This window comes from Chelonoidis abingdonii, chromosome 3, assembly GCF_003597395.2.
Source record: "Chelonoidis abingdonii isolate Lonesome George chromosome 3, CheloAbing_2.0, whole genome shotgun sequence".
Classification (NCBI taxonomy): Eukaryota; Metazoa; Chordata; order Testudines; family Testudinidae; genus Chelonoidis; species Chelonoidis abingdonii.
In genome coordinates, this window is record NC_133771.1 from 211,396,464 (window position 1) to 211,408,808 (window position 12,345).

The 12,345-nt window shown below is 45.9% G+C and overlaps 2 protein-coding genes across 3 annotated transcripts in view; one reads left to right on the top strand and one right to left on the bottom strand.

The window, feature by feature from the left end:
- The window catches only part of RRBP1 (ribosome binding protein 1), a 56,287-nt gene that overhangs the window by 25,331 nt on the left and 18,611 nt on the right, over positions 1–12,345 (bottom strand). For both annotated transcript variants that reach the window (XM_032795865.2, XM_032795864.2), the window contains exons 3-5: positions 5,510–5,702; positions 4,581–4,699; positions 2,664–2,817 (exon numbers count right to left, since the gene is read on the bottom strand). In XM_032795865.2, the coding sequence (XP_032651756.1) occupies positions 2,664–2,817; positions 4,581–4,699; positions 5,510–5,563 (327 nt within the window). In that variant the 5' untranslated portion in view covers positions 5,564–5,702. The remainder of the gene's footprint in view (positions 1–2,663; positions 2,818–4,580; positions 4,700–5,509; positions 5,703–12,345) is intronic.
- The window catches only part of BANF2 (BANF family member 2), a 50,962-nt gene continuing 39,533 nt past the window's right edge, over positions 917–12,345 (top strand). The window contains exon 1 of the mRNA XM_032795870.2: positions 917–990. The gene's annotated coding sequence lies outside the window, so the exon portion shown is untranslated. The remainder of the gene's footprint in view (positions 991–12,345) is intronic.

The window sequence follows — 12,345 nt, forward strand, 5'->3', positions numbered from 1 at the left end:
ACACTCCCTTCCATCTGTCCTGTTCCTCCAGCTGCCAGCAGGGAGGCAGATTTTAAAAGTACATATCTGAAACTGAAAGCTTTTCAGAGGGATGACAACATGGTGCAACCACACAAACTTAGCTCAGATAGTGGGCAACACTTAAAAGTTCTTAAGTCACTTGAGAGCCTAAGTCACTTGAGACTGACTCAATCTCCAAGACAGGATCTACATACACACAACATATCTACATGCCAGCCATGGTCACAACTAGCTCTCTTTCCCTATAAAGATACCCTAATTTAAGGCAACATGGTGATACGGAGATGATTCACTTGGAAATATTTCAGCCAGGTTGTCATTGTTTTGTTAACATTAAAGGATGCAGCAGGTAGGCTGAGTTGCAGATCATGCAGAGAGGCCAGTGTTACGTGTCAAGAGACCTGTGTTTGTCTGGTAGCCATGTGGCCCTCAAGCTTGCATGCCTGAGCCCCTGTGGCCACTACAAAGGAGCTCCCTCCTGAGACTTGACCCATTCCCCAGTTCCATTCAATCTTTCTCCAGCTGGGTAAGCGCACAGTTCAACAGAAGTGCGCATGCTTTGTACATGTACTAATGCATATTGGGAGGAGCCTGTTCTGAATTGGGAGCTATCAAAGACATCAAATCATATCTCAGTAGAGAGGAGGGAGTTTATAGCAGAGCGATATTAAGGTTGTAGGTTACTCGGTCCATACGCGACATGCCACGTATCCACGGCTTATATTGACACCCAGCCCTATAGTGTTTAAGCGCCTCCCAAGTGGTCACAAAAGCTACCAAAAACTAAAAATCCAGTCTACAGGAAAACATTCCTCATCAGTAATGCAAAACCAGTTTTCTCACTTATCTGCAGGTAAACAAGCTCAGATAGAGCAGAGGTTGAGATAGACAGAGTGCAAAGTCCCTGGTGTGAGAGCATTCTGGTACATTTCGTATCATGAACCCCCTCACACGAGAGGCACATTGCCAGTAAGTTTCACAGTGGAACTATTTTTATGATGCTCCTGTTATCAAGCGGATGGCAATCATTGTTCTAGGGCGCCCAAGTCATGCGTCACTTTGAACCGCTCTGTGCTGCAGTGACACAGTTGGGTTGGACATTTATATGGCTGAGAATACGCAGAGTTATTTTAAAAGTCAAACAAGAGCTTAGGCAGGGTTGTAAACTCTCATGCTCCAGGGCGAGCACCAGCCCTTGGAGTACTGGGGTCAGGAGGGAATTTTCCCTGGGGGCAGATTATCTCCCAATTGCTTATGCAGGATTCTTCAATCTTCCCCTGAGACATCTTGTGGCAGCCCCCGTCTGAAGTAGGATACAGGAATAAGAGAATCACGGGTATGGCAGTTTAATGTGAGGACAGCACTAATGTGCCAGATGACTTCTGACCAGCGTCAGGTATCTTCAGCAGCACTCAGTGTTAACCCCCCATTACACAAATAGTGTTTTTAGTTGGTTTGACCTCATGTCAGGCTAGGCTTGTCTTTCTGGTGGCAACTGACACTCTCTGGGACAGGGAAGAAGCTGCAGGGGGTGAATGCGGCCAACGGTCAGTTTGACCACTAGTTTCCATCAGAATAGAAACGGGCCCGGCTGCGTGGTGTTAAGGCCGATCAAATCAACCCTAGGTTTATCATCAACCGCATTTTTGGTGTCCCGAGGAATTTGTTTTTAAATGGAGATCCCCTCCCCCCATTTTATGCTTTGTACCACCCTTTGAGTTTCTATCAGTAATGCAATAGGCCCACCTTGTAGGTCTATGGTGTACAGGCTACTATGAGGGGGAAGGGAAGGGATGTGAAGAGGTTGGATTTTTCAGCAAGAAATAGGCCTGAGACAATACTCTTCCTTATCAAGAAGCCTTTACCAATTCACAGTCTAAATATTCCACATTATTAGCTGCTTGTTTGGCCATTACAGCTGGGCAGGAAACTGTTCCCAGCCCCACACAAACTTGCTGTAGGGGAAAAAATGTTTCGGTCCAGAACTGTGACCAGGAGGAAGAAAAGAAAAAAAAGGTAGCAATTTTCATGAGCTGAAAATCCAGAATCATCATTTCAGAGAAGTATTTTTGTTTTGCTTTTGGCCAATTTTTTTTTAAACCAATTAGCTTAAAATTTCAAACTCGCTGCTTTGAACCAGAAATATTTCATTTCTAAAAGGTCAAAATGGAACAACGTTTGGACTGTCTCTTCCCCCACAGTGGAAACAATTCATCAAGCTCAACATCCTTTCCCGTAAAGCTTCCATTTTGGCTAATCAGTATTTTGACAGAAAGACATTTCATCAAAAAACTCCCCCCTAGCTCTAACTGGAATAGCACCCACTGCTCCACAGCTTAATTAGGACCCTGTTGTGCCGCATGCTGCACAGACAGCAAGAAACAGCTTTGGTTCGAAACAGACAATGCCATCATTCACCTGTATTTTATCCCCATTCTATAGAGGGGAAACTGAGGCACCAAGCTTTACATGACTTGCTCAAGGTCAAACAGCCAGATCTCCAGAGTCCCAGTCCGATGCCTAACTACAAGACCACCCTTCCCCTGTTTGAGCAGTGGCCACAATAAAGGTAGATACTTCGGAGAAGAAAGCCACATGACTAGCAGAAAAACAAACCAGTGGTTTGTTGGCACAGTGCTGACCTGGAGTTGGTTGATTTGTTTTTCATATGCAGCAGCCTTTATCTCCAGGTTCTTTTTCTGTTGCTCCTCCTGATGAAGTGTCTCCGATTTTTCAGACAGCTCTTTCATTAGTTTACTGCACTCCTGCCGCAGCTTGGCTAGTTCTGCATTTTGCCTGGACCGACAGACAGATCAGTTACATTTCTGTATAGACTCATAATTCCAGCTCAGCCTCAATCCTACACTTGCATAGGTACTGGAAGTAGAGCTGCGGCCACACCCCCTGGCTTGAAGTGGTTTCCATTCTAGACAGAGTTTATACATTGGTTCAATGGCTCTCAGCACCCCCACTATACAAATTGTTCCAGTGCCCCTGTACACTTGAAACATATTTTTAATGCATTACTTAAGATGCAACTATTGAGAGATGGGTCGTTTTCCTGCTTCCCCAAATGTGTAATCTCCTTCATGGGAGAGAACCTCTTCAGCAAGAAAAGTCACAATGAAGTTAAATCCCCTTTACAAAAGATGGAGTTTCATTCTTAGGATGTAAAAATCTGGCGATTTATGCTTCTGGACATAAAAAGGAAGTTCTCTAAGCATTTGGAGTTGAGTCAACAATTACTTTAAAGCTTTTATATAAAAACTAAATAGTCTATGACCTCTTATTTTAAAGAGATTTGTTTAATATGCACTGGCTAGTTCTTGTTTCCCTATTGTTACTCTTCCTTTTCTCTTATTCTACAGCCAAAAAAAATTGGAGTTTTTTTTTAAACCCAATTAGGAAGTACAATATTTTCCATCAATCACTTATGCAAGGTTATTTTAAATCAAGGTGGACAATTAACTAGGGTGTTTTAGATCTAGGTTAGATAGACACTGAGAAGAGTGAAACTGAACACTATAATTTACCTGCATTAACCAAGACACCTATGGTTTACCAATCTAGTGGTCCCTTCCGGACGTGAACTCTATGAAACTATAAAGCTAGAAAAATGATCCAAGTTTAATCACCAAATATTCTGACCCCCTCAAATACAAAGAGCCCCATCACAATGCATGAGCCAGGAGTGTGTTAGTCTTCACAGGTGGCAGCTACATGAATTTTGAATTTTACTGTACTTCAGAAAATGATATTTCAGTGCTGAGTGTTACAGAGTTGGACTTAATTCCAGCCCTGGTTAGATGGGGTGAAGGAGTCTATCATTTACATCACAGTTTAACTGCCCCATAATTCAGTGTGAATTAGCAGTCTGCTCCAGAACTAGATTGATGGGGAGGGGGAAGGCCAGCATTTTGCAATACATCGGTAATAATGCTGGCTGGAAAATGGGTTCCCACCCACAGAAGAATGAAGGAGTTTAACAGGAAGAAGAAAAAAAAACAAACAAACTAGGAGAGCTGCCCTGGTGCCTCCTGGGAGTTGTAGTTTGGGTACCTCATGCTCATACTGTCTTCTATCAGCCATGCTCCACAGTCAGACTATATTGCCTGGGTGTCAATTTCACTTCCTATCAAGGGAGGGCTGTGCATGAATAGGGGCACCTGAACTACAACTCCCACAAAGCACCATAGTGACCATGTGCTTTTCCAGCTGAAAACATTGACTTAACACTCCCCAAGTGCCCCGCCCCCAAAAAAACCCAATGTTTTCTTCAGACAACACAGACACTTTTCCTCAAGAAGACTGAGTCATCAAAAAAAACAAAACAAAACTGATTTCAAAAGACAGATGATTCAACAGAAAGCTTGCAACCAGCTCTAACTGGCAGAGATGAGGAAGCTTGGAGCTGCCTAACTTTCATGGACACTGGATGTGCCCTATGGTGGTTGGCGGGTTGGACTTCTGGAAGGGAGGAAGACAGTGTAGTAAAGCTACTCTAGACGACCCATGTCTGCAGCTCACGTCCCTGTATTCACCAATACACAGTTTCTTACTTGCTCTCCGTCTGGCTTGTGGCTTGGTTCAGAGCATCCCGCAGGATCGAGTTCTCCTGCTGCAAGCGAGCTAGCTGCGTACTGGGGCCGTTCTCAAGCTGTTCTTGAAGAGTCCGAATCTGGAAGAGCAAGGATGTCAGTACACGGGGACGCCTCCCATGGCGCGCAGGCTCCGGAGCCCACCACTCTGGGCCCAAACTACAGCAATAATTTTCCTTTATTTAAAGTCACCCACAGAAACCATGATTTCCCCCCCCCCACTTGTACACTGTAGCAAAAGTCTGGCTTTCCACAGATGGGCCCCTCTGCCCCCAAATCCCTTCCCCTCTTAAAGAGTCCTCCCTTTCTATTACATCTTTTACCATATTGGTTATAACCAAATGCAGGGCCCAAAATAAAGCATGTGAGAAAGGGGGGAGGACATCTACACCCCCCCCACACACACACACACACCAAGAAGTCATCAAGTAGGGGGAACTTCTGTAACAAGATCTAAATCTTAGGCAGTTCCTGAGAGATTCTTTCACCTCTCCTCCTCACCTAACCCTACCCCAATTAAGTAAGTTTGGAAAGGTATTTTGGGGGTTTGGGGGGAAATGGGATGCCACTTTCTCCAGCTTCAGAAGTGTTTATAAAGTTACTTTGTTTCATTCTAGCCTTAAGATCCATTAATCCTAAACTCCAAGAGGGAACTCCAGTGGTATTTCCTTAGAAGGACAGCTGTGGGAAGTACTCAAATATTAAAACCAGTGGTCATAGCTTCAGCCATGCCAAAGCAGGTGGAGTTGGGGGTCCCTTTGGGGTTTTGAATGAAGTTTACCTTATCTCTCCAAGGAAACTAAGCCCTGCAAACCAATCTCTGCTCGCAGTGCTGCCAGAGTGCAGGATTAAGTCTAGCAGAGAGTCTGTGTTTTGAATGCGTCTCCTACCTTTCCTTGCAACTGCTGGGTTTCGTTCACATGATCCTGGTAACTAGCCTGCATGCGAGCTTGCACAGCGGTAATCTCTTGTTCACGTGCCAACAGCTGCTCTTTCAACTTGGTTTCGACAGCGACGGTCTTGGCCTTCTCAGCTGCAAGCTCCTTCAAGAAGAGGAGATGCTTTTAATTCTCAGCAACTTTTCTTTAAAAAAAAAACAGACACGTCACAATCTAACACATTTAAGCGTTCAGCAATTTTATAGCCAGAGGACATCCATCCAATCCCATGCTAACACAGCATTAGCCAGCACCGGTGATCTGAATTATTCAACTCCAACAAAGCCTTATGTTTGTTTGTTTCTGAATGCTGTTTTGAGTGCTGTAGCCACTCTAGTTCAACATGAGGTCAGCTAAGGGAAAGGAATAAGACATCCTAGAGTTTCTCCAGATCAATAACCTTTCTATTACACACACGTGTCCAAGTGAGAAAGCCACACCAGAAGGCGGCACCACTGTTCTTTAGTTTCGCTGTCCCATTGCACTACTCTGCTCCATTAACTCTCACGGGTCACAAGCAGATTTGTGACACCAGCTAGGATGGGGTTAGAGAAAATATTTGCAGGGTGGGTGGCTAATGAAGGACAATAAAAAGAGAAGAGAATTGTTGCTCTGTGTAATTTCCGGAGTCTCACACACTCCACTTATTAAATCAGGTCCAGATCATGGCTTGGCCTGAACAGGAGGTGTAAGGACTTACTTATTGGCTTTCAGCTTTAATTAGAGCAGGAGGAGTTGAAGTTTGATTCCAGAGTGCAAGGAGGTAGAGAGGCTAGCGTGTTGTCAGAGGGGTACCCATCTCGGGCTCTAATGAAGACACTACACTGCAATTTTCACATTCACTATTTGCAAGGAGAGGAGAAGAATCTCTATGATTAGGGTGGATACAGACGAGTTTGGTTCTTTCCACTCTTCTCCCCCTTATGGCCAATAACCCACCTTGCTATTACACAGTGATTCCGTTAGCCTAGGACAGGTGACTAGTTTTGACCTGTTCTGGCTCCCATTGACTGCACAGCCGCAGAAAATATTTGCATTATAAGTCAACACTAGGATTTTAGATCTTGGCTGGATTCTGGAGGGAGGCTCAGAAACAGAATTCTTATGGTTACACTGTACAACTCATTTGGATTTAAAAATCATCCTCCTGCCAGTGAAGGAGAGCAAGGAAGTACTCGATAGTTTTACACTGAACATGCGCGAAGTTGCCTCGGACCCACTAAACTGTGCAGAATTTTCCCCCAAACAAAGAAAGCAAAAAGGTTGTTGGAATTTTGCAGAAGGTGTTTTTCTGGATAGCCACCGCCCTGTGAGCGTGACACAGACTTCCATGGGTGAGCTCTTTTGGACAGAGACTGTCTTCTTCTTCTCTGTTCATACAACACCTAGTACGATCCCTAGGTGCTACCACAGTTCAGATCGTAAACGTGCCTTGTACAGAATCAGCATCGCACCAGAATTGAGCTCTCTGAAGAATTTTACATGGCAGACAGCTAGATTTGAGAGCCCACTGAGAAACACTAGCAGCAGGGGAGCATGTCAACAAGGACAAGTGCAGAGTCCTGCACTTAGGATGGAAGAATCCCATGCACTGTTACAGACTAGGGACCAAGTGGCTAGGCAGCAGTTCTGCAGAAAAGGACCTAGAGGTTACAGTGGATGAGAAGCTGGATATGAGGCAACAGTGTGCCCTTGTTGCCAAGAAGGCTAATGGCATTTTTGGGCTGTATAAGTAGGGGCAATTTGCACAGAATTGAGGGAAGTGATCATTCCCTCTTATTCGACATTGGTGAGGCCAATCATCTGGAGTACATGTGGTACCAGTTTTGGCCCAGCACTAAAACAAAGAAGGATGTGGAAAAAATTGGGGAAAAAAAAAAAAAAAACAAAAAAAAAAAAGACGTCCAGCATGCAGGGCAAGAAAAATGATTAGGGGGCTGGAGTACATGACTCATGAGAAGAGGCTGAGGGAACTCGAGGATTGGATATTAGTCTGCAGAAGAGAAGAATGAGGGGGGAAATTTGATAGCTGCTTTCAACTAACCTGAAAGGGGGTTCCAAAGAGGAATGGGATCCCTAGAACTGTTCTCAAGTGGTCACAGATGAGAGAACAAGGAGTAATGGAGTCTCAAGTTGCAGTGGGGGAGGTTTAGGTTGATATTAGGAAAAAACTTTTTTCACTAGGAGGGTGTGAAGCACTGGAATGGGTTTACGCTAGGGAGGTGGTGGGAATCTCCTTCTTAAGAGGTTTTTAAGGTCAGGCTAAGACAAAATATAAAAACCGACCTCCACCTCACTGATTATGCACAGAGCGCCAGAGAAACAAATATAATAAATCTTACTGGCTTTTGCGATTACTTATCTATTACCCACCACACCACCAATGTCATAGGTAAATCCCATAATCTGAACATTAAGCGTACCAAAATTTGGGTACTTGAGATGATTACCTACTAAGCTTAAATTACCATCTTAGATCCTGATAGACTGCACCACCCAAAAATATAGTGTTATTGGGCACTCTGATCTCTCCAACCTTCCCTGGGGACCCAAGAACCCAAATCCCATTGGGTTCTTAAAAACAGTAGAATAAACCAATTCCCCCTTCTTTATCTCACCTCCCAGTACTTTGCCTCCCTGTGGCTATCCTGAGAAGAATACTCGATTCCAAACTCTTTTAAAACACAATACAAGAAAGCATGTCCCCTTCCCTCCAACCAAAGAGGCAAACAGATCAAGGAAAACAGAGAGATTCTACCTCTCCCCTCTCTTGTCTCCACCCACCAGTCCATGGGTGAGTTATCACCAATCCCTGGGATTGAAACAGGAAAACAAAAATAATCAATCAGGTTACTCTACAAAAGAATCTATTAATAAAAAAAGGAAAAAAGTAAAAGAATTATCTCTGTAACTTCCCAAGATGAAATATAAAAATCAAAATATTCCCAGCAACTACACATATAAAAGATTAACAACAGACCAGAATCCACAATTGCAAAATAGAGTAAAACCAAACAAAGCCATAAACCGCTACTGTTTTTACTTACAATTGACGACTTAGAAGAGCCTGTAGTAAACACAGGCTGAGACTTCATTCACATTTCCATAGCTCACTACAACCAGGACGACTAGATTCTGGAGTGTATGTCATCGCCACCAGGGGAAATATGGCTCCTGTCCATCCACAGAGCGCCTGTTCCCCATTAAAATGGTGGGGTCTCAGACAGCTTCCAATTAACCGCATTGGTCCTTCAGTTTTAGTTCCTGGGTTCAAGTCCCACTGCTGACTCAAGCCCCACTGCTGACTCAAGCAGGGTTAGTGCCACAAGAAGCATCACGGACTACACGAGGCCCTGTTTATTGCTTCAATTTGCTGGTACAGTACTGCGCCCCCACCAAACACACACCCAGATAAAGAGTTGACTTGTTGAACTTTGTCTGCATTCACTTCATTCTGCAAGCGCAAGTGTTGAACACATCTGGCAAGCAAAGCTGAGTCTGACCTTAAGCTTTAGCAGACAGACCAAAGGGTTTTTGGCTTGATATTTTGTTTATGTAATTTTATCAAACTAAGCGCTTTCTCTAAGCATTAGACCACCACCACTAGCCTTGCTGGAAAAGGATTTGAGACAGTTTCTTTATACAGGAGCATGGCAGCAAACAGCTTGGGATCGAAGTGTTAAATAGCAGCAAAATTATGTCACAGCCCAGAAGCCTTTTATAAGAGAGGGACTGCAGAACTACAGTAACTGCATGCCAAGAGCTTCGGGATTTTTTAAAAAGAAATTCTGGAGAACGCTAGCCAAAGGGTGAGCCTCATGCCAGGCACAATCTCATCTCAAGTCTACAGAGAAGGTGAACAGTGGCTGTTTGAAGTCATGCAAACATGGTGTCTCATAACCTAAATCAACCAGGCACCTGACACAAAAAGCGAAAGTTAGCTTCAGCCACATATTTGCCAGGCCAGAACAAAGCACATGCAGTTACCATACTCTGGGGCTGAGAGGTAAGCAGCATTTAAGTGAGGGTAACAGGATTTCTGTGAGCACGCCAGTAGGAATGCTAGTTGGTACGACAGGGACACATGTTCGTGGGACGAGGCCAACTACCATTTCACTGAGGTCGCTCAGACACCAGGCACAGCTCCCCAGTGGTGGCCTAGACGCAAGAGGCTCCAAACTTTACTCCCTTCCCTGCCTTTCTTGGTGCTTTAAGCCGGAGGACTAATTCACCTCAGGGGACGCTGTTTCTCCTGGCGGGGAAGGGGAGGAGAAGCTGGGCTGCCACCAGCTGGCTCACGAGGCCGCCCAGGAGACCCTGCAGCCCAGCAAGGACTCGAGAAGATGGGGGAGCAGGGAGCCTGCCCTTCCCCTTCCACCCAGCAGTGAGGGTGGGAGAGGGAGGAACAAGGAAGGGATTGTTGGTCTGGGAGCAGGCTCTACAACCCACCACAACCCCCAAAATCAGCCCCAGCCAGTCCAGGAGACCCCCTGCCCCAGGGAGTCCCAGCCCAGATCAGTGTATGGGGGAGGAGCTTTCTTCTTCCCCCACCCACCCCAATGAAAAAGTAGTGTTGGGCCCAGATAGATAATAGGGGGGTGGGGGAGGGCAAAGCAGGCCATAGAGCTGCCTGCAGGGTAGGGCTGCCACCAGACTCTTCCCTTTTTTGAGACCACTGTCCTGGGAAATCTCAGACTCAGACTTTAAAGGCCAGAAGGGACCATTGTGATCTGACCTCCTGCACCTCAAAGGCCTCACACCCTGAGATCTGCCCGGTGCTCAGTACATGCTACCAGCTGCCTCTCTTTAGGGGCTCAGATCATGCCCCTGGTTGGTACTTCAGAGGTGGCAGCCCTACCACAGGGGCAGGGTTAAACAGATCGGGATTGAGATCAGGCAATGGGGGCAGAACGTGAGCAGGAGGGGACAAGTGTTGACAATGGTGGGGACAGAGGATGGGAAGCAGCCAGAGAATGCGCATTACCCAGGCCAGTCTGGCCTAGCCGTTCCCTGCACTTCTCTCCTCTTGCTCCTGAAGCGTGAGCTGCCCAAGCACTGTCAGGAGCTGATCTTCTCCATCCTGGCCATGCTCTTTCCCCGTGAGCCCTCCCATCGGAGTTCAGCACAGCTGGGGCAAGAGGGGCATCCTGGCAAGACGCAGGGCTGCCTCAGAGATCACCCCTCGGGGCAGAGAGCAGTGCTCAGGAGAACCCAGCCCCACCAGGAGCAGAGAAATCAGCAGGCCATCCATCTTTAGGAGAGCCGCAACAAGACCAGGATTAAGTGATTTCCCCAAGGTTACACAAGAACACTGTGGCAGAGCAGAGATTTGAACCCAAGTCTTAAATCTTAGGCTAGTACACTACCACTGGGCCACCCTCCTTCCATTTCCCCCTCTCAGCTTTGAGTTTAACTACATATAATCAAAAACTCATCTGGCTCGGACTGAACAGCCCCAAAGCCCGTAACACCTGGTCTTACCATTGCACTGAGAGAAGCGAAAGAAGGGACAGTTCTCGATCCTCCCTACTTTGCTTCACAGCCAAAGAGGCAGCAGTTAGTGAGCCTATGGCCACTTCCAACTCTCTTTCACTGTCTGGGTCATGTCTAGTTGACACCGGGCAGAATTCTTCTTCTTCAACAAGGCATGGGGAAGAAAGGTGTCCATCTCCTCTTCGTCTGGATCCTCTTACTAGTTGCTACTACTTCTAGCAAGCAGCCAGAGCTTCAAATATTGGTTTTGTTCCATTTTCAGTTTTAAGGCAGGGGAAAAGCACAACCCAAAATCTGCATTTTCTTAGGGCATAGGGAGAACGAGAATGGACAGTCACTGGTAGTCCCCCCCGCCTCCCACCCAAATAAACGGATTCTAGCTGTCTGTTTTTAGGTAGGGGCCCTGACACTATGGAGAGGTGTGGAGAGGTTTCAAAACAGCCAGATGGGGGGAGGGATAGCTCAGTGGTTTAAGCATTGGCCTGCTAAACCCAGGGTTGTGAGTTCAATCCTTGAGGGGGACATTTAGGGATCTACAGCAAAAATCTGTCTGGGGATTGGTCCTGCTTTGAGCAGGGGGTTGGACTAGATGATCTCCTGAGGTGCCTTCCAACCCTGATAGTCTATAATTCCTGAAACATTACAGCCCTCCAAAAATGAGCAATGTGGACTAAAAGCTTAATACCAGATGAACTGTGTTTTTGTTTAGGCATTAAACACTTTCTGCTAGGAAGCCAAGAACTTTTCAAACCCACATGGACATTCAGCAGCACAAACACACAGTAACGTTAATCTGAGTTTGAAACTTAGGAGTTTGCTTCTCCTCCAGGATGACAGGGCTGGCTTTAGGCCTACCCCCTACGTTTGACGTTTGCAGGTGTCGATGGAAGTTGCACCTTTCATTGTCTCACTGTTCTAACGATAAAGGAGCTAGATGCATGCTAACTTATTCTCAGGTTCGGTTGGAACTCATGGGTAAGGAAGAAGGGGGCAGAAATGCACTACACACATGGCCCTAGTTCAAGTCAATGGCAAAACTCCCATTGAGTTAATGGAGACAGCAATTCACTGGGTCTTTGTCGACAGTTAAAGAGATCAAAGGGATGGCAGTACAAAAGCTAGTGCACTTCCTGCTTCCGAACACCAAAGTCCTGATTTATCACATGACAGTTTTGCTCTCTCTTCTCTAGAGGAGGTAGATCCACAACGTACACTTTGAAGGTTACACAGTGCCTCTTAGTCCAGATATGGGCAGCTCAGTGCAGCTATTTACGCCAAGTAAACACACTCATCTG